General features: G+C 37.7%; 1 protein-coding gene across 6 annotated transcripts in view; it reads right to left on the bottom strand.

The window, feature by feature from the left end:
• The window catches only part of LOC126368194 (CUGBP Elav-like family member 4), a 283,473-nt gene that overhangs the window by 26,383 nt on the left and 234,495 nt on the right, over nt 1–22,595 (bottom strand). For 3 of the 6 annotated variants that reach the window (XM_050012086.1, XM_050012090.1, XM_050012091.1), the window contains one exon: nt 12,495–12,545. The exons of 2 other annotated variants lie outside the window; for them this stretch is intronic. In XM_050012086.1, the coding sequence (XP_049868043.1) occupies nt 12,495–12,545 (51 nt within the window). The remainder of the gene's footprint in view (nt 1–12,494; nt 12,546–22,595) is intronic. One more of the 6 variants, XM_050012087.1, reaches the window with a different exon arrangement.

The raw sequence follows: 22,595 nt of genomic DNA, 5'->3' as shown, positions 1-22,595 counted from the left end.
AGACTTGCAGTTGTTTCAAACTGTTTTTAATAGAAGAATAAATATCTTCAAAAGCGAGAAAAGATGAGTAATCAGGCTTATAAGTGGAATCATATTGTATTTTAGCGATATTTAAATTATCTAACGCGGTTAAATACTCAGCGCGTAATTGTTCTATATTTGCAGCTGAACTTATGAAGCGATTTTGCAACTCTTTTGTAGAAATATTCCGTGAAACGTCATAAATGCTTTGTAGTCTTTGAAAGAAAGCTTGCACTCGAGCTTCATTTATAAGAATATTAGGTGGCATGGGGCCCTCGACATCCTCGTCAACAGGTGCCTTTTTAGACATTGTAAATGAAATATAAAAAATGTATCAGCAATAAAATTAAAATTATTAAATAATAAGAAACAATTTTTATATTAATGCGATGCGATATAGAATTGGTTCTGCGCTCAATACGTAAGTAGGATGAGTATATCTAGTTAGTAGAATAACTTGAACACTCGTAACAAAATTGTGGACAAAAATGACAAAGTAATGCGTTGCGTTTTATTTTATTAAAAATCACTACTGAATAGTATTAGCGAGCAGTTTTATTCAAAAATAATGGTACATTCAAATGCAGATGCGGTTAATATGCGGTAAAATAATCAGCGAATAGAGAGAAATTGGGTATAGAAATTCAGTAAGTAATAAAGCAGTATAGAAGTAAATAACTACAGCCCCATCGGTCTGTAAGCTATTACCATTTGTTACTTATGAAAGAGCAACAAATTGCGGAATCAAAGAATGCGATTTTGCGGTAAGAAATTACTGGTTCACGGATATGAATCCGGCTCGAAGGACCATCTTATGTGTTTGATACACATTCATGCAAAAAAAGAAAAAAGGTGGAAAGGAAGAATCCTAACCACTTGCGCTGTCTCCATACCCTGAAAATAGCCCAGCTCAAAGAATAAGGGAAACACTTACGTGATCAGCTTCTTCACTCTTTTAACCAGGCCTGGTTTTTGTTGACAGCTCACGCAATCACAGCAGTCTATTTATTATTATTCACAATGATGTTTGCAAGAATAAAAACGTAATATATATAAGCAGGCAGAAAACAAAGAAGAAGAACAAAAACGTCACTAAACCGTCGGGGTTCACACACTCAAGCAAAAAGTTTTTAATTATTTGTTTTTAATTTATAAAGTCTTTTTGGTGTTTCCCTTGGGTAGCTAGGCGTATTAACAGAAATAAAAAAGACAGAACAAGTGGCTCAAACACAGGGTGTTAGTGACATCGTAACGAAAACTTTGAGGGATGATTCAGGCCATGATTCTGAGTTGATATCAAGTGGAATTTTCCGTCGCAAAAGTATGGAACGGAAAATAATTTTCATGACTTCTCCGACAGGAAATTCCACTTGATTTCGACTCAGAATCATGGTCTGAATCATCCCCTTCAGTATTCGTTACAGTGTCACTAACACCCATACCTACTTGTATGGCTACTGTATGTACTTGTATGGGGTGTAAGTGACATCGTAACGAATACTGAGGGATGATTCAGCTGATTATTCTGAGTTAATATCAAATGGAATTTTCCATCGCAAAAGTATAGAATTGAAAATAATTAAAAAAAACTAAAAAAATAACATGAATTTTGCGACAGAAAATTCCACTTGATATTAACTCAGAATCATGGTCTGAATCATCCCTCTGAGTATTCGTTACGATGTTACTAACACCCTGTATAGTTACGCGTGAACTGAGAAGTGATATAATTTAGGAGGTTTTACTCTTCTCAAGCGTCGTAGTTATACAAGATTCAAGATAAATCATGAAATTATGATTACTTACTAAATTAAGACATCTAAAACCATCCCATTGTTGATAGGTGGGACAGTCCTATTCTGGGATTTTGGGTGAATATGCAACTTAAATAATAGCAACTTGGCAGTTCCTATGTATGTGTGTGTGTGTTGGATAGGTACTAACATAGTTTAAGTTCACATTGTCACAAAACGTAATAATAAGTCCGACATTTTATCACGTTTTTCTATGACGTCACAGTGTACTTTTCATACAAATTTCATAGTCATTTCGTGTTTTGACGTTTAGTAGAAAGTAACTGATTTGGCTAGTTGGAAACTACCTTATTAATCGATATCTTGATATTGACAATGATAAAAAAGAGATGACATTACAAAAGAAACAATACAGTAAAAAAAATACTTACTTACTTAAGTTATTTAGAAGAACACATTCATGATAAATATATATAGTAATTTTATATATTTATGTATAATATAAATATGTAGTTAAATGTACTTATTTTATGTAGGTTGTTCTTTTAATTATTTATTTTGTTAGAATGCACTAACCCGCTATTATTATACTTGTACAAAATTTTCCTGTACCCAAAGGTTGCCTGGAAGAAATTGCTGCATGAGCAATAAGGCCGCCTGTTGTGCTTTTCTGTATATGCTGTCCTTATCTCTGTATTTTGTGTCCATTGTGCTCAATAAAGTATTTTATCTATCTATCTATCTATCACTTTCTAGAGTAGTAATGAAAATAGAAAAAAGAATTGATTTATTTATTTAGTAACTAAAGATAACGTCAAGAAAATAATAAACATGTTCCATTTCCAGTTATTTCTAGGCTCATATTTTAGAATATCACTTGTTATACAATCGTCCCAAAACACACCCGAAAGGTTACTGTTTCAATATTGAAACGATAGTTCCCAAGGTCGGTTGCTTCTTCTCGTCGCAAGCGAGCGACAGTTCCCAAGGCAAAAGTCATCTTTATTGAAGTTCATCTTCTAATGCATTTTTTGCTCACGAGTTTTAATTTTGTACAGTGACATCTAGTGGCAAGTTATGGAACTAATATTGTTTCAACACTTGTCAAGAACAATGATATCTTATTTGACGATAGTAATCGGCGTATATCAAGTCAAATTTATTCCCAGAGTCGGCGTATTCCGGGGCCGACTCTGACCGTATCTGAACACCTAAACCAACACGTACTTAGGTATATGTAGATGTATGTGTGTGCATCGGTGGAGAGGGATGTATTTAGTTCACCTACCACCTAATAAAAACAGTCACTGTGGTCCTGCTTATCACTCCCGTGGTAGCCCAGTTGGTAGAACGCTTGCCTCTCACTTTGAGGTCGCAGGTTCGAATCCAGAATTTGTTTTCGAATTCATGTTTGGATCATAAATGATTATCACGTGAAGGTGAAGGAACACATCGTGAGGAAACCCACATTAAAGAGAAATGCATTTTCGGAGGTATGTGACCTAACCTGTATTGGGCTGGTTTTTCCCTTCAATTCAATTCAATTCAATATTCACGGGTTGGAAGATAAGACAGGCAGTTGCTTCTGTAAAAAAAAAACCGGCCCTGTCAAATTTTCAGGTTAGGTAAGTGGAGCTGTGAAAGCGGGACAATGCTAGGGAGATGATGACTATACGCCTCTGCCTATCTACCCCTTTGGGGGGTACAAGCGAGTAGTTATGTTATGTTGGAAAAAAATAGGGCCCTCCTAAAATTGTTGGTCTAAATGCGGCCCTGTGCGGGTGTGTATGAGTACGGTCGGTGGGGACGGATCGAGATCAACAGTAAATAACTGGCTGAGACAGAGAGCTTCCTGCTGAATGGCCTTAATGTGTTGCTGGCGGAAGCGTGCGCGGGCGCGGGAGCGGGAGCGGGCGTCGGTGCTAGGGTTGCCAGTACGCAAGCAAATTCTTCATTTCTTCAATTCTCAATTATTTCTTTTTATTTTTTTTTCTTCCGCAACTACAATTACAATTGGGTCGTGTACTAGGTTGAAGATGAATTATGAAATTCTCATTACTAAATAAAGACAGAACTAAAATTGTGGAAAAAATATTTTTTTTTCTATTTTACTTACTAATTTATGAATTTTAGTCAAGAAAAGCGTAATTTTATCACGTTTTTCTATGACGTCGCAATGTGCTTTTTTCATACAAATTCCATAATAATATCGTGTTTTGTCGCTTAGAAACTAGCCTATTCCTAATTTTCTTATCCACCGAAAACGAAAGAGACGGATGATTGACAGTTGTTAATTTTAAAATACGCATCTCGTTGTATGTATATCCCGTTTGACGTGCGCTGTCAACTTAAGTAATTCGTTCGGGATACTGACCAATGTATTGGTGTGTTTGAGAAGGTTGTTTCTTCTGCATAACATTGACGTGTGTTGCTTAAAGTTTATGCCTGTCAATTACCCGTCCCTTTACTTTGCTGCAAATAAGAAAATGACAGGTATAACTTAAAATAAAATTAGATGTTGTGTAATGGAATAGGCACCATTGTCGCCATATTAAAGATATATGTTTTTTAAATATGCTGTGCTAACTACTAAACTGCCTATATACGTCCCACTGCTGGGCACAAGCCTCCCCTCAATCAACCGGAGGGGGTATGGAGCATACTCCACCACGCTGCTCCACTGCGGGTTGGTGGAGGTGTTTTTACGGCTAATAGCCGGGACCAACGGCTTAACGTGCCCTCCCAAGCGGACGTATATAGGCAGTTTATGAGAATTCTGTATCACTAGTACCTGTTGAATTTTTTTTTAATAAATCCGATGTCTGTATTACAAAGTTGTAACCAGTTACCCGGAGATCCAGTCAGCTTATCTACCCTGTTATCGAAATTTATTAATCATTTTCTTCTTTTCAATCATCATTTGCGTTTCCGTTTGCCATTTATTACAGCAAATTCGCAGTAGCTTGTGTGAAAAACGGGGCCTCAAATCTTTATGTTGGTTAAGTGGATTTTGTGATTACTTCTGGCTCTGCTCACACCATTACGGACTACGGAAGTAAGGTATGTGACATGTGTATAAACGTGATGAACGTAAAAAACAAACAGATCATCTAATCTTCTGCTATCGTGTGGATTGTGAGGTGAATTACCAAGGTGAGGTGAGGTTATTACTGAGCCGCCAAAGGCCCCTGACATGACTCATGTAACGCCTACGTACTTACATCAGTAACCGGGACCAAAGGCTTAACGTGCCTTCCGAAGCACGGATCTTTTCACTTTTTGGACAATCAGGTGATCAGCCTGTAATGTCCTAACCAAACTAGGGATCACAAAATGGTTTTTGTGATTTGTCCCCACCGGGATTCGAACCCGGGACCTCCGAATCGTGAGCACAACGCTCAACCACTGGACCACGGAGGCCGTTCATCTTCATCATCATCCGAATCATCTAATTCAATTAATTTTAAACTAGCTTTTCGTCCACAACTTCGCGGTTCACGGGTTTTCCATGCTTTTAGGGTGCGATTTTGCGGATAAAAAAACATGGCTTTACCAATAGGACACATTTATCTATATTTAACTATCATATACGCTTTTGATTCGTTTCCTGCTCGTCGCCAATGTTATATCTCAATATTAGCTGGTCAAACAACTCTTATATACTTTAGTAGTATTAAATAATTATAATACGAGTACGACATGACACAATGTATATTGTTTACGGAATAAATGAAATTGAAATTGAATTGAATTGACGTTATACCCCTTAATTGGCGGGCACAGTGTTGCCCTACAACTAATATATTATAGACTATACATATACAAAACTGTTCTTCCGTAGGTCTGAAACTATCTCGGTATCAAATTTCATCAAAATCGGTTCAGCGGTTTAAGTGTAAAAAGATTACAGACTAACTGTTTTTGATTTGCATTTATATGTAATGTGTTGTGTTCAAATTTAAATTAATTTTGTAATTTGTAACATAAGCTCACGGTTGTATCCGAATGGGGTAGTTAGAGGTACATCCATCGCGTGATGAATTAAATACCCACACCTCACTGAGTTTTCTGTTAGACTAACGTGATAGGTGGTGAATTAGTTTTGTATTTTTTTTTAAGATTTTGTGTAATGTAATTTGGGTCGATAAATGTTTCTGCTAAATTAACCTTCAGCTTTATGTCTCAGTCTAACAATCAACATAACATAACATAAATAGCCTATATACGTCCCACTGCTGGGCTGCTGGGTGTTTTTACGGCTAATAGCTTAACGTGCCCTCCGAAGCATGGAATCAACTTACTTTTTCGGACAATCAGGTGATTCAAGCCTGAAAAGTCCTTACCAAACAAAGGACAGTCTCACAAAGTGATTTCGACAATGTCCCCACCGGGAATCGAACCCGGACCTCCAGATAGTGAGCCTAACGCTCTTACCACTAGACCACAGAGGCTGTTGCTAACAATCATTATCTTTGTTTAAATAATTTATAACATAAATGAAGTAATATGTTAGTAGCAGCCCTAACCGGAAGCGGTGAGCGGCGTGGTGCGACCCAACAATGGAGGCTGTATGCCAGATGAACCCTCTAATGTCCGCCGTCACATGATTCAAATGAACCCGACTTAGTAGCTATCACTGAACCACAGAATAAGGAATAATACTACGTATAGAACGGCAACTTTCCGCTCCCCACCAGCGGCTGAGCTAGGTTTACCTCACCCCCTCCTCGAACATAGTTTAGACTTGAATCGTATAGCGTCAGACGTCACACACACATATGCGCCTGTACGATAACATCAATGTGTGGCATCTGTGTAAAACGAGGTTGTTTGTATGAAGTGTCCACACGCTAGAAGAAGATAGTGCTTCTCTAATCGTAGTAAAATATAGGTATCTTAATAATAATAATAATAATAAAAAAGTTTATTTAGGTAAAATCTACGACACACATATACATTTACAACATTAAAATATACACACATTAACATTAATATTTAAGTAGTTGGAAAACATAAAGGTATATGGGTGCCGCAGTTCACCAAAAAAGGCCAGGGTCCTACATGGTATCTTCCTACTATAATATCGAGTACCTCGAGTCCTCACAGTTATCTTTGACTCGTGGATCTGTCCAGCACGCGCAACGTGATAAAATTATCGATCGATAAATATAGTCGAAATCGATAAGCTTGTTTTTTCCCTAACATGCGTGTAACGTGATTTTGACGACATGACTTATTTGGGTTCACATATTAGCACCAATCGACGAAAGGACATAATTATATCATCAGAATCGATAAAATAACCGTGAAATTTTTTTATCACGTGGCGCATTTTAGCCTGGAGGTCACCGTGCGTGAGCTAGGTGTGTTTGTTTATAATTTGTCATTGCACATTTTAGCACTTAAATTACGCTGCATCTTGAATAGTTAGCATAATACGGCCTCCGTGGTCCAGTGGTTGAGCGTTGCGCTCACGATCCGGAGGTCCCGGGTTCGAATCCCGGTGGGGACAAATCACAAAAATCACTTTGTGATCCCTAGTTTGGTTAAGACATTACAGGCTGATCACCTGATTGTCCAAAAAGTAAGATGATCCGTGCTTCGTAAGGCACGTTAAGCCGTAGGTCCCGGTTACTACTTACTGATGTAAGTACGTAGTCGTTACATGAGTCATATCCAGGGGCTATGGCGGCTCAATAATAACCCTGACACCAGGGTTGATGGGGTTGGTAATCACCTCACAAACCCACACGATAGAAGAAGAAGCATAATAAAGTGGCGGTCAAAATATTCTTACACTTATTAATGTAAACATAAACACAAATCGTTGACTGAAAATGTCTGCTGTAAATCCCATTAAACAAACGCATTAATAATTTCGTTAAAGCACCCTTCACATTTAATAGCCTCTACTATAACTTTCATATTGCTATTAATCATAGGAAACCTCAGATTTGGGTGTCCTTAATTGAAACACAAATAGCTAGGTGCGATCGGAGCGATGGCAAGATTATGCCGGCCGAAACTGGTTCGAACCGCTTCGCACTGGTTTAGAACTGATTTCACCCGGTTTAAATCCGTGACAAAGGGTGCGAATGTTAAAAGGTCGGGTAACTCGGTACCTGTAGGTGTCTTAACATTTGTTTCAGTAGATTTATCTGATTTAATTTGTGGGGATGGAGCTCTTAAATAAATTATTCCGCGTTTGTCGTCTAGCCTCGAAATAAGGGGTTCTCGCAGATAGATTTAATCCTGAATGAAAAAGCCCCGCGTTACGTGGTTGGCCTACCTCGTGACTTACTTCGGAGTCATAAATTTCTAGAATTTAGTGCGTAAGCAGTGTCTTAACTTTCTCCGTGGTTCATGGTAGACCGAATGTTTCATGAGTCATTTTAAATCCTTGTAAATAGAACAATGTGTTGTGGAGGAGCTCGGTGGCGCAGCGGTAAACGCGCTCGGTCTGCGATTGTTAAAGTTAAGCAACTTTCGCAAAGGCCGGTCATAGGATGGGTGACCACAAAAAAAGTTTTCATCTCGAGCTCCTCCGTGCTTCGGAAGGCACGTTAACCCGTTGGTCCCGGCTGCATTAGCAGTCGTTAATAACCATCAATCCGCACTGGGCCCGCGTGATGGTTTAAGGCCCGATCTCCCTATCCATCCATAGGGAAGGCCCGTGCCCCAGCAGTGGGGACGTTAATGGGCTGATGATGATGAGAACAATGTGTTGTTAGATGCTTATCGGAAGGATTGGCCGGAGATCGCGCAAAGTCGAGAGGAGTGGAATAATCAAGGGGAGGCCTTTACCCAGCAGTGGGATCGTATAGGCTAAATAAATAAGTAAGTAAGTAAATAACGAACGTGTTTTTTTGCTAGTAGCTCAAACACCTCCACCAACCTGCAGAGCAAACTGTGCCCAGCAGTGGACTATATAAGCCATTTATGTTTATATTACATTCGTCGTGTCTTATTAAGTATTCAATCATCTTGCCTATTCTGTCCTCAATAACTCTCAATATTTGCCTCTTTTCCCTTACTCTTACTAGCACGACGAATCGACGAATTTATTAAAAAAATCAAGGAAGGGAAACTATATGTATAAGGAACGAGAGTAAGGGGAAGAGGAAGACCAAGAAGAGCTTACATGGAACAGATTACAGAGAAGGCGAACGTCGTGTCTTATAAGGAAGTGAAAGAATTGACCTTTGATAGACAAGAATGGAGAATACAGCGACAAGAGCGTGGCTGTGAAATTAATGATGACGATGACTGTATTAAGTATCATTTTATACCAATTCGCTAAGCCCTTTCTATCTTCATAAAGTTATTACGCAACGCAAACTTTATTTTGTCTTATAAGAGCATTATTTAGTACAACTAACAAGCGAAATCTTGATTCGCTGAACACCTCGATACAAGCCACAGCTAAATCACAAAAAGTATAAATTGCTCCACAGACTTAAGTCTTCCGCACCCGTCCCCACTTCGGTCTTAAAACCTTAACTCCTGTCTACACGCGTCCTTCGTTTTATTAGACCGCCTCTATAGACCGTTCTAATTCCCTCATATAAATGGGCTATGGGCTAGTGTCGAAGGGGGCCATTGTTCCTACCATAAAAGCCTACGCGACTAGCCCGAGCCGCCTAGACACAGGCTAAGTTAATTGGAATCTTTTAAGGTTTACTCTGGCTATAAAAGCGGATTTGTTCGTCTAGCAAACGGTTACTTACGCGTTCCTGGTTTTGAGTTCTTGACTACCACGGAAGAGAAGTGTTTTAGTTGGTTACCCATTACGTAGTTTACTCCTATGCTACGGCGTAGAATAGTACTACGACGTAGCATTTGTTATTAGTACGCACATGGTACTACCTACTATCTGTTGAAGACTTAAAACTGAAAAGTCTCAACTACCACATAACAATGCTTCTATGCTGTTCTGGGAGCATATAAAAAACATAGAACACGTTCAGCTGCTTCTCTTCCCGGGCATGTCGTAAAAACCGACAGAGGGATTGTGTCCTCTAACATGATGGACTAATGTTATGGGCGATAGGCTGATCCCTTATCACCATAAGGTTCATCATATCCATCTTTGGACTTCGTATCAACAGTGGCTGCAAGTTGTCTTTGATTATTTGTGGCTCTGCCCACCCCATTAGGGATTACGGGCGTGAGTTTATGTATGTATGTATTTAAAGAACCCTTTGTATTTATTGTATGGGCTTAGTTGTTTCAAACAAAAGAATTATTATTGAATATATGCTACCCCATAAATGTACCTCATAAACATTTGCAAGCACGCCCACGTACGCATCATACACTAATCTCATTCAACATACAAACAAGGCGAATATATTCGAGTACCGTTTTATTTATTTGGAGTTTGGGCCGCAATAACAGCCTGCTGTATTATTCATCGGCCAATTATTGTGAAAGGAGTTCCCTTCAGGTAAGAAGGCGATTGGGCTGCTCAGTACTACTTCATTATTCAGTGTATCAAACGTGCTCGAAAAGCGGACTCGATATACGCAGCGAAGTTTTTCCCGCTCCCCCGGGCCTTGCTTGCCATTTTTTGCGTTTTCTGCTAAAATTCTTGAAGGTGCAAGCCGGAATTTTGTCGCGTTCGAAATTTGAAAAAAACTCCTGCTGAACTGGGAGTAAAGTAACGAAATTGTTTACAATCCCAGACGTCCTCACGAAACTGACACGCTGTTTGTTTTCGTTAACATTTATAATATTAGTATTGGGTCCTAAAACGCGGTATCAAAGTTTTCTGGACTTTTAGTATATATAATATATCACTTCTGTCTTTGTAATGATTATTATGACGTGATGTCATATATAGCTTTACTTTCGCATTTATAATACGAGTAGGATACACAAGCTACTTACGCTCAACAAATCCGTGCATAAAGCCACAAAACTCTACATAATGCCACATAATACTATGTACAGCGTGTTTTAATTTGTGTAGACAGTCGATACTCCCCTCCCCCTGGATTACCCGCAGTTTTATGTTTTATTTTGCGCGCGGGCATGTAATAAGCTGAATTAAGCCTCAGGACAGCCCGCATTTTATTTTGTTCCTGTCGTGAGAAATTAAGTTAGAACCGCTATCGTATATGCGGACTTCCTGTGTGATTTTTTAGACCGTAATGACGGATGATGGACTAATCCGCAGATGTAATTACCCGACTGTGGCGTAGCAAAAAAGAGAGTTATTTTCATCTAGAGATATGTATGAAAATGTTCGTTTAATGTCATGTAAAGCAGGCAGCAGCTCGTTTAGTTTTTTTCGAATTTGGTCAAAACTATATTGAAGATTGATTGATTGGTGTTTTGTAGACAACAATATTGCTATATATATTAACACTACTATATATATTATTGCTATTATTGTTATTTTTTTTATTATTTACTTATTGCAATATTACTTCTTTCACCCTAAGGTTCCCTGGCAGAAATTGAAAAAAAAAAATTAAAAAAAATTGATTGGTTGAAATTGTAAGCCCCCTATTGTGATTATTTTTATTCGTATGTTTGTCCTTTCTATATGTCGTTGTGCAATAAAGTATTATTGATTGATTGATTGCTATTTATATGTTCAACCAGATCTGTCAAATCTTCAGCTTTGGTAAGCTGATCTTGAGAAAACGGGATAACGATAGGGAGATATGATTTTCTGAAGATGATAAGATAACGCTTATTACGATTTGTGGCTGCGTTGCTGGCTTCAATGGAAAATTCGATGCCAAAATGTAAATACATACATTTACCATCCATCCATCGTTCCATCGTCTACTTCTATCCAAAGACCACGGAATTCCACTTACTATGACCCTGATCCGACACGCCACATTCGCTTCCTCCACTCCCATCAAAGCGGCTGTCATGTCTAATTTAAGTTTAAGTCTACCTATCGTCACCTTATAGTGCTAACCGCGTAAGCGCCTTTATAAGAAAACACATTTTGATGTGATTTTCGTCAAGAAAACTTCTGTATTTTTCAATTAATTTTATTCTGGGCAAAATTGAGACCACAATTTTTTTTTGATTCTGGATTTTAGTTTCATCTGACGTAGGTACGTAGTAGTTACATGAGGTATGTCAGGGCCTTTCGGCGGCTCAATAGTAACTTTGACACCAAGGTTGATAGGGTTGGTACTCCACCTTATAACCCACACGATAGAAGAAGGAGACTGTGAGTTTTCTTAACACATTGGAATGTGATTTTTCAAATACACGCTTACTTGATCTTCACTATAAGGCGACTGCATGTTTGTTTCTGATACACGTTACAACGCGACTTATCGAGGCAACTACAGATCCAAAGGTTAGCTATTCGTCCAACGAATAAGGTTCGTCTACTGAGGCGGAGCGGAGCGGAGACGAATGAAGATGGAGGAATTGACAAATCGCTGCGAAGGAGAAAGTGACAGAATGTTTATCTCTCGCTCTGTCGCACGCGGTGATTGGCTGATTCCGCACGTCTCCGATTTTCTCCGCTCCGCTTCAGTAGAAACTCACCCTTAGTCGCGCAGTGTTGCCTCGATGTGCGTTGAAAAAAAATGGATGTAATGATAGGTTTGAATTTGAGTTTGTAGTTGATGAGTTTTGTTTTTTTGGTCTATGTAAGGTGCGTTTGTGCGGGCGTGAGTCCATGTGTGTATGTATGTATTTATTTGTTCGTGGTTGTTTTTTGTTTGGTGTTGGTTCACTAACCCGCAGTGATGCACCGTGGTGGGGTATTCTTACGCGAGCTCCATGCATGGTCTGGGACAAAAAGAAAACTTAGAATGCACCATGTCGCTTATCATTCCAAGTAGTAACATTCAACATCAAAAAACAATCGTAGTCGTGTGACCATTTCTTATTGAAACCCAAGGTTCAGGTCTACGCTACAATCGTGTTACCGCTTCGGTACGTATGTTTATAGGTATCAACACGGTAACATGACATGGTAAGTGGCAAGAGAGTCACACCAAAAACACGGTTCTTGCAATCATAACATGATATTAACAGCATATATACGTCCCACTGCTGGGCACAGGCCACCCCTCAAACAACCGCGGCGTGCGGAGCAAACTTCACCACGCTGCTCCAATGCAAGTTGATGGTGGACTTGTAACCACATACAACATAAATATAAATGTCCCACTACTAGGCACAGACCTTAATTTGTCATTTGTTACATTTGAAGTACGTAGTATTTTAACATATAATATGAACGTCCATAAAATCTTATATCTTTTACATACATTATCTGTCTGTAGTGAAAACGACACGTGTTACACAGTGGTTCCAATATTATCCAGGTAGACACATGGCAATACGGAGTGATACATTTTATTATTTGGTTCAATATGGTAACAGATTCGGCGAAGTGATATAAAATACACTATACGTTACAGTGTCAAATGCGTAATCGAAGAGTTAAATATATCAATAATAACCCTGACTGAATGTCAGGGGCCTTTGACGGCTCAATAGTAACCACTTCACAACCCACACGATAGAAGACCAAGAATGTATCGATTTATGAATTAATTTAATTTAAATAAAGAACATAAAACCTTTCGCAGAAATATACTATAACATATAAATGTATAATGAATATTTACGCGAGAAAAAACGACAAGAAAATAAGGAACATATTACTTCCAGCACATCGGCAATCAGAGAGAAAGATGTAATCTGGACGACGCTCGAGCGGAATCCCGACATTGTTACTTGTTACCTGCAGGCGTCTACCGTTACCAGCAATAATGTGCCGCTCCCGTAAATATTCCCAAAATGGGAACTTTACCGTGAAGGCACATCACTGGTCACGTGATACTTTGTTATGTTATTATATACATCAGTGTGATGGTAGTCATTGAAAACCACCGCTGAAAACGGAAAATTCAATTTTAACAACCATGCAAATAGTTTTGCGAGTATTCCAGCAAGTAGGTAGTAGAATTAAGAACTCTCATTATTTTTTTTATGACGAGGCCTGGCGACACTCGTTGGCCGGGAAATAAAAACTCTCGGCGTGTCTTGGGAGCTACAGAGGCTTTAAAAGACTGCGAGGAGTGATAATCTGTTATTCGAGCCTTGCATCCCAACAGGGGATAAAAGTTGGTCCCGGTTACTACTTACTGATGTAAGTAAGTAGTCGTTACATGAGCCATGTCAGGGGCCTTTGGCGGCTCAATAGTAACCCTGACACCAGAGTTGATGAGGTTGGTACTCCACCTCACAACCCACGCGATAGAAGAAGAAGAGGATAAAAGGATTAGAAGATGAAGAAGATGACGAGACTTATTGTAGATTTGCTGAAAATGACATTAACTGCTTTTTTACTTTGGCCGGACAAATGAGGAGCGTTGAGGGCTCTGACCTTATACAAATTTAAGACAACAGGTCTTTGCCCGTTTGCGCGTGAACCTCGAGTCAGGGCGTCGTCTGAGAGGGTTATATTTGAAGCCTCAAAATTCCGTTGTATAAAAGGTACTTCACATAGTTGCGCAATGTGCTGCCGGCAAAATCCTGAATGATTTTCCTCTGGTGCTGCAACCATGGTGTCCTAGTGAGAAAGGGCCCTTACGGTCCGTATTGCAAGGCTTTGTCTTGGCCGAGCTGGCAAATTAGATTCCTGGGACCAATCAATAGGAACCAAACTCTGCCAACGGAAGCTTCGAGCCAAACTTGATTTGCGCTGTCAAAATAGCTATAGTTACATAGACGTTTACTCGTCACTATTGTTGATAAAAAAGATATGCAAAAAATCTTTTATTTTAGACATAAGCAGTATTAGATAGAACAACTAGTTCAGTACAATTAATGACTATTTCAATAACTGTATTGGGCTGATTTCCCCTTCTCGAGTTGGAAGGTCAAACAGGCAGTCGCTTCTGTAAAAAACCGGACCCGTCAAATCTTTAGGTTAGCTAAGCGGACCCTGTGACAAACGGAATAGTGCTAGGGAGATGATGATTTCAGTAAAAAAAAAAAATAAAAAAAATAAAAAAAAAATAAAAAAAAATCATTTATTCTCAGACTACAGTCCATAGATATGTTAGTATGATTAACTTACATGCTATGTAAAGGAATAAAGGTAATGTTTTACAATAGCTACAATGCGCGATAGGTAAGAATTACATCTGTCAAAGTACAAAAGTCAGTGTTGTGACGTTCATTAGCATAGTGATGCATCAGTCGAGATCAGGCTGTTCGATTCTTTTTGAAGCGAAATAAAAACACACAAGCAAACTGCATATAAAAATACATTTAATATTAAATAAGAACTGTTTCTTTTCACAACAACATTACGAACACGTGCAGAATTAAATAGAAGTCTGGGCTAAAGGTCTTTGTAACCAGGCCAAAAAATAAAAATAAATAAAAAGTAAATAGAAGTCAGAACTAAAATCTGAACACAGAGTGCTGACAACTAGTCCCTAGACAGTCAGCCATTGAAACTTTATTTTTAAACCAAGTCAAGTAACCTCCCTTTTCCCTCCCTCTCATGAAAATTAAGTTCTTTATCCACCTCTCTTTTAGGATTAAAAAAACTATTTCACAAATGTCACGGGCATTTTAATATACTTTAATTTTATTTTATTTTTCACGGCAAGTATGCGTGATCGTATGCACGTATGTGAGTGAAAACCAATCCGCGTTGAATTTTATAGCTGAATTTATTGAAGACTTGACAATGCAAGAAAAAAAAAAACAACAAATATATAAAAATTACAAGGAGCCTGTCGTTAACAGCACATTATTTTTTATTTTATTATTTCATAAATAGTTTCAAGAATAAAAGTGACTACTGACGAATAAAGGCCTCCATGGTGCAGTGGTTGAGCGTTGTCTTCGGTTCAAATACCGGTGGGGTCATAATCAGAAAAAGCACTTTGGGACACCTAGGTTACGACTTTGCTAGCTGATCACCCGATTTTCCGAAACATATCATGTATGTCATAGCCATGTCAGGCGCCTTTAGCGGCTCAGTAGCAACCCTAAGGGTTGATGAGTTCGGTCATTGGTGTCACAACCAATGCCGTGTTTATCAAAAGTTACAAGTCTACACGTTCACAAGCCACAAGTTACTCACAAGTACGTGTAATTTACATTTATCAATAAAAGTAGAGAGATTGTAAAATATAGTTGTAAAACAAATGACACTAGTAACATGTAATTTACGTGTGTAGTTTTGATAAACACATTCTTGTAATAATATTTTTTTTTACAAGAAAATTTCTTGTTATACAGGGTTTGCAAGTTTTCAGAGCACTTCTGTCTTTTGTTACTTTTGATTCTGTTCAGCCCACATCGTATAATCAGGTAACATTATAGTTTGACTACAATCGCGAACTTATTTTTTATAAAAAGAAAAAACGGAAACCAAACATGTCCCTAGAAAGTCAGCCACTGGAAGTACACTTTTAAACCGTTAAGAACCCCTCCCTCCCTTAGAAAATTGAGTTCCCTCTTCATTAGCCCCTCTCGCCTGCCTGGATTTAAAAAAACTTTTTCATAAGAAGTTTAGCCCAAGTCAAGTTTCCCATCAACAAAATTAAGGTGCGTTCGTAATATCAAAACTTTCCCGTAATGGATTTGGAATTTTACATTTATTACCCTCCCGGTAATCAATTTCTATTAAGCTAATGTCTCAAGCATCGTGAGTACGGTGGAAAGTATGCTTATAAATAATGCTGTTTAGTATGACAGTGGTATTAAGATGTTTCATGAGTTTTTCTTTTGATATACTCTTATTTTTAATATTGGAAAATGTAATTAAAGTTGCGCTATAATGTGCTGGCTAATGAAGTCAGTACTAGGAGTATTTTATGAGTTTAAGGGTGCGTTTTATTACTTGGTGATTTTTTTTAATACCATACTTAGGCAACTTAGGCTCACTTGTTAGTTACAATCGCTTAAAAACTATATTAGTCACTTTAAAAAGACGAATAAGAATAGGAATAAGAATTATTTATTAACAAGAATAAGAAATAAGAATAATTAAAAAACTTACCTCTAATAACAAAAACATAAGTACATATAAAAAATTGCAACGACAGTTGGCTGATTGTTGGCTGGACTATACCCTCACTTACGTATACTAGTTAATGAACCCTAAAGTAGGTAAGTAAATCAATCTTACCTTCTTTTTTCGAGTCGATGACAAGACAAGTCATTTGTCAATGTTATGTTACGTTAATTATTTACTAATTTTAATTTACAATTATGATACAACGAGCACGACGTTTCGACAAGAGATAAGAAAAAAAGAAAAGTGAAAGTGTAGAAAAGTGTATGTGTGTGAAGTATCTACAGGTTGTCATCCGAGCCTAGTGGTGCATATTGAAGCTATGTACAGTCATGAGCAATATAATGTACCCACTTTAGGACTCTGTCGCACTAACATATTTGACATTTAGAGAGACTTACAGCTCAATTTGTCAAAAAAGTTAATGTGACATGGTATCAAAGTGTATACATATTAATCCTCGTGACCGTACTACTTCTAGCCTATTGAAGTATGTGTACTCCTACAGATTTATTGTAGCCCTAGGCGCAATAGAAAGCTTGATGCTTAATTAATTTGAAAATAAAAACAGTTTTTATGCGCGCCCTCTACGTAATCTCGGCAAACCAGTCGGGTCTAAGGGGCCTCTAATAGGATCCACCTTATTGTCCGTATGCAAATCCTGTAAACAGCCTAGCTTAGACGTAGAACTATTGTCCCCGCCGCCCATTTCATCAGCGTTCGTTTCAAAGCCGTAATTGACTTCCATTCAACTTTTGTTAATAGGATTTTTTACAATAACGTAAAAGTAACTATGATCAAGTATGTTAATTTAATTTCCTCTTTTCCACTTCTTCATAAAAATATTTTTGACATTTTACGTAAGTACATATTCTCTTTTATCGTGTGGATTGTGAGGTGGATTACCAACCCCATCAACCCTGGTGTCGGGTTATTACTGAGCCGCCCTAAACGTCCTCCGTGGTCCAGTGGTTGACCGTTGTGCTCACGATCCGGAGGTCCCGGGTTCGAATCCCGGTAGGCATAATTCACAAAAATCACTTTGTGATCCCTAGTTTGGCTAGGACATTACAGTCTGATCACCTGATTGTCCAAAAAGTAAGATGATCCGTGCTTCGGAAGGCACGTACTGATGTGAGTACGTAGTCGTTACATAAGTCAGAAGTACATAAAAATCACGCTTATTTCCCACCGGGGTAAGCAGTGACTATGGAATTGCTTTTGCTTCGTATTTTTTGTCATTTTCAGGTTTAATAATGCGATTTTAGTAATTACTTTTTTGGAGTATTTTTTTAGATTTTTATGATGTTTCAAATGGCAGTAACTATGAACGCTGAAGGTTCTCATATTTAAAAGAGCTCCCAATTGCTGTAATTGACTGAAAAACTACTCAAACACACTTGTCATTAATCTACATCACTCACTATGAAAAACTGACAGCAAAATGAGTCAAACGGTATTAAATGGAAAGTTTCAGTTGCATCCACGTGGAAATCCCGTATGGGACTTAGCAGTTCATTTTCAATGGATAGATAAAAATTATACTAATGATTGTAACGAGATGTCCACCTTTTTTAGCGGTAATTATTATGATATCTTGTATCTTCAAATTAGAAGGTTATACTGACTTCGAATATATATTTATGACTGTTCAGTTGGTTTTTATTTGTAATCATTTGAAAAATGTGTTCAATTATAAGTCAAACTTAAAATATAATTTATCCAAGCTGTTTATCCTCCTAAAACCGAATGTTCTTTATAAATCCAAACCCCATTGTTTAACTATTGTGTCTGGAAATTTTGGTCTTAAGAGGTTATAGGTAAGTAAGCCTATATGTGTTATATTGTCTAGGATAAATATATATTTTTCTATTTTTATTTTTTTAAATACTTATTTTCGAATTTTATTGAATGACACACACAAAAATATCTATTTTTATTAACTTTTACCCTAACAATCCTGTGCCGTAAAATTTTGTGCTATTCATAAAAATAAGACAGACTTTAACACGTCGTAGATACCGAGCATCGACACAAACCAAGTCGGGTTTATGTGTATTTTTGTAATAAAAGTATGAAAAAAATCGCCAATGTGGGCTCCCCTTGGCATTGTTCACCCCCAGCCACTCGACTCGTGAAACTCACTTTTACCTCATTAATTTTCATCTCGGCGGCAGATTCCAACATAACTCTCTCTTGAACGCTCTCAAACTCGTGATAAGGGTAACTTGGTCACAGATGTACTGTACAACCGTGTAACCTACACCACTGGCACACCACAGACACTCTATACAAAAATCTAATTCTTATCGTGTGCCGCTTTACGCCGTGCGCGGGAGGGAGACAGACAGTCGCGCTCTCTCCCTTACTCTTTAACGGTTTCCTGCTGAAATAGACTAAAGTGAGGGCAAGCTCGCTGCATGCCCGTGTCATTGGTGCGTGATATCCCATCTATATGTATACCTATTAACACTTTCAAGGACAGAACGTCTACGGACGTTCCGATTCCAAGGTGCCATACTACCTATTATGAACTATCAATGACCCATGGTCTCTGTCCGTGAAAGGGTTAAATAGGTATGATTGTTACGTCACAGGGGCGATTTGTTTATATTGTGCGTTGTTCAAATTCAAAAATATTTATTTTTGAAACTAGTACAGTCATGAGCAATATCATGTACCCACTTTAGAACCTTGTCGCACTATCATATTTGACATTTAATGAGACTTACGGTTTAATTTCTCAAAAAAGTTAATGTGACATGGTTTCAAAGTGTATACATATTAGTACTCGTGACCGTACATATTATGTTAGTAACATAAAGCTTAATTTCAAATCTGTTACTAATACTAGGGAGTATTAGTAACAGATTTGAAAGACGACAACATAATAGTAACAGAAGCTACATGGGACAGGCCCGAGCCACCGAAGCCGTGAGTAGCTATGTAACTATAATATAAATGTTATTGGACATATTTTTGGCGTAAAGTAAGGAACAATTCCGAATCTTAAAAGGAAAAATGGAACCCGTTATTATTGAACATTGAATCCACGAGTATCATAACAGAATCGTTACATTTCATTTCACATCAAAAGCATTTATCTTTCAGTTTTTCGCACTAACCTCGCTATATTTCCTTACAAAATTCATCTGTGTTACTGTACACTGCAACGTTTATTAAACGCCAAGTCGGTGGAGTGTCGACAACTGATAGCGCTCTGTTTATTTACAAAACAACGGCTTTTCCGCACAAAGTATTCCGGTCTTTTTGAGGGATCCTCAGGTCAGATGGAAAAACGACACTGTTACAGGACCATTCTTTCAAATCACAATATCAAAATCGTTTATTTTCAATGTAGAATCATCAAAGGACACTTAATGGACTTCCAATTTCTATTTTAATTATATGCTACAAAGTCTACATTCCTTTTAATCAAAATGGCTTAATTTCAATGTAGGTTCGTCAAAGCTTATTGAACTTATTGAACTTCACTATTTTAATTTTATCCTACAATGACTAATAATTTACTACAAGGTCGAAACGTATTATATATTTGGGGATTTTTTTGGCGAGAACGGGAACGAGACGGATGCTTTCTTCATTGCATATTCTAAATAATACGAAGTGTTGTTTTGTGGTGAATTATCGCATTAGTCGGAAACCATTCGCGATAGTGTTATTATATCGGAGTGTACCTATCTATTATCGCTTCATGCCATTCTTGGCCGCTTTATAACTCGAAAGTTTATGTGGACTTTAGAGTTAATTCGTTTGGGGTTCGGAGTAGGAGTCTGCTCCGAGGGTGGGGGCTTAGGTTTCATCATTCATCGTCATCACCTTTCATCATTACATTAATCATCTTCAAGAAAAAAAATACATAAGACATGGCTGTATGGGCAGAGTTCCCTTTGCCTTTCCCTTCGGGGAAAACAAAAACAAAAAAAATGAGTGTTTATGCGTGTCACATGCATGTTATGCCCAGAGAGGGACAGAGTCTCAGTGAACGAGTGTAATTAGAGAGAGTGTAATTCAGAGAGTTTAGTGTTTGTGGAATAATATTTCTTCAAGGCATAACATGTTCATAAATAGAGTTTCTTGCGGCTTTTTTGCCTACACCATAACACGTTTTGAAAATATAGCAGGGAAGTGATAGGAATGTAGAATATAACTAAAACAGAATCTTGGGGGTTAAAATGGCCACATCGAAGTAATTCATCTAAGAAAGCAATACTGCAATTTGACATTTGCGCATATAAAAGTAAGTGCGCAATGCACACAAAATGTCAAATAGCAATATTGCTTTTTTGATGAATTGCTTAGATGTGGCCTTTTTAACCGCCCTTGACTTTCAGATAAGTGATTTGTAGTATCCTAAATCTTTATTATTGGGATTTTGACAAGTTGTTTTAAATGTTACGAAATTAACTGACTACGTAATAACTATGCCATAATGACAGTAATTTGTAATTGAAAACTTGGTACCAATAAATGAAATAAAAGAATGTTGTACGGAACCTCGTTATGTTAGTCTAATTCGGACTTGTATGTTTTTTCATCCGCAACCATGGGTCTTTGGTATGTATTGTACCCTCCTTTCGGTTGAAGGGATGCGTTTAATAACAAGGTTTGTATCCATCCTTAATTTATTGTGCCCGATGCGTTGGAGGGATGACTTGTTCATGACATAATAATTTATCGGCGGAGCAAATTGTTCAAATTGATTTGGATTTTATTTTAGGAAATTATTCAACAAGGGACTTTCCAAGCTACATTCCCCAAATTCAAATTCAAAAATATCTTTATTCAGTAGGTAACATAGTTACACTTCGAATCGTAAATTTTTACATAACGAACGTCTCATCCGCCTAAAACTACTGCAGCTTCTCACAACCTGTATAGCCGGGGAAAAGAAGCTGCAAGAAAAACCTCGGCACAGGGTCCTAGACGTTCTTTAAACCAACTATAGATGGCGCTGTTCAGTGTTGCCTTCATTTAACGAAGAGATCATTTAAAGAGACATATATGCATCTTATATCCTTGTTTTTGGGTATAAATGATGATCTTTTCTTTTTATTATTCTGATCAAAATAAACAGAAGCGATATATGACTTTAGCAAAGACGCCATTTCTCTGTCGGATTTTACGACATGCCTGGAAAGACAAGCAGCTGAACGTGTTCTATGTTTTTTATTTGCTCCCAGAACAGCATAGAAGCTTTTTTTTTTTAAAAATTCCCCGGCTATACGGGTAGTGAGAAGCTGCAGTAATTTTAGGCAGATGAGACGTTCGTTATGTAAAAAATGACGATTCAAAGTGTAACTATGTTACCTACTGAATAAAGATATTTTTGAATTTGAATTTGAAAATAAAGTAACTAATTGATTGGTTCGGTCTTTTTTATAATATGAAAAAAATAGCCTTAAGCGCCTGCGCGTTTTTAGACTCGATGTAACTACTTAATAATAATAATAAAAACGTTAAATATTGTAGTTTTGTCTCTTATCCCAGGGCATTCAATATTTGGCAGAACAAATGCTGTAAAGTCTATAGAAATATAACATAAACCACATGGCTAGTATATTTTATGAGTAGGTACACACAAAATGAGTAGGTTTTAAGGACCAGCTCTTTTACCCACAAGCTTCCCCCCTCACCCCTCTTCTCTGTTATTCTATGCAAATCAGAGACCCATAGGGCTGCCACTCTAAAGTTTTAGGGGCTTACACTACTGAATGCAAATGAAAGGTTACTATATATTCAATAGCTGTTATTCGCGTGTAATTTGC

This window comes from Pectinophora gossypiella, chromosome 7 (assembly GCF_024362695.1).
Source record: "Pectinophora gossypiella chromosome 7, ilPecGoss1.1, whole genome shotgun sequence".
Classification (NCBI taxonomy): domain Eukaryota; kingdom Metazoa; phylum Arthropoda; class Insecta; order Lepidoptera; family Gelechiidae; genus Pectinophora; species Pectinophora gossypiella.
This window is presented reverse-complemented; position numbering and strand designations above follow the sequence as displayed.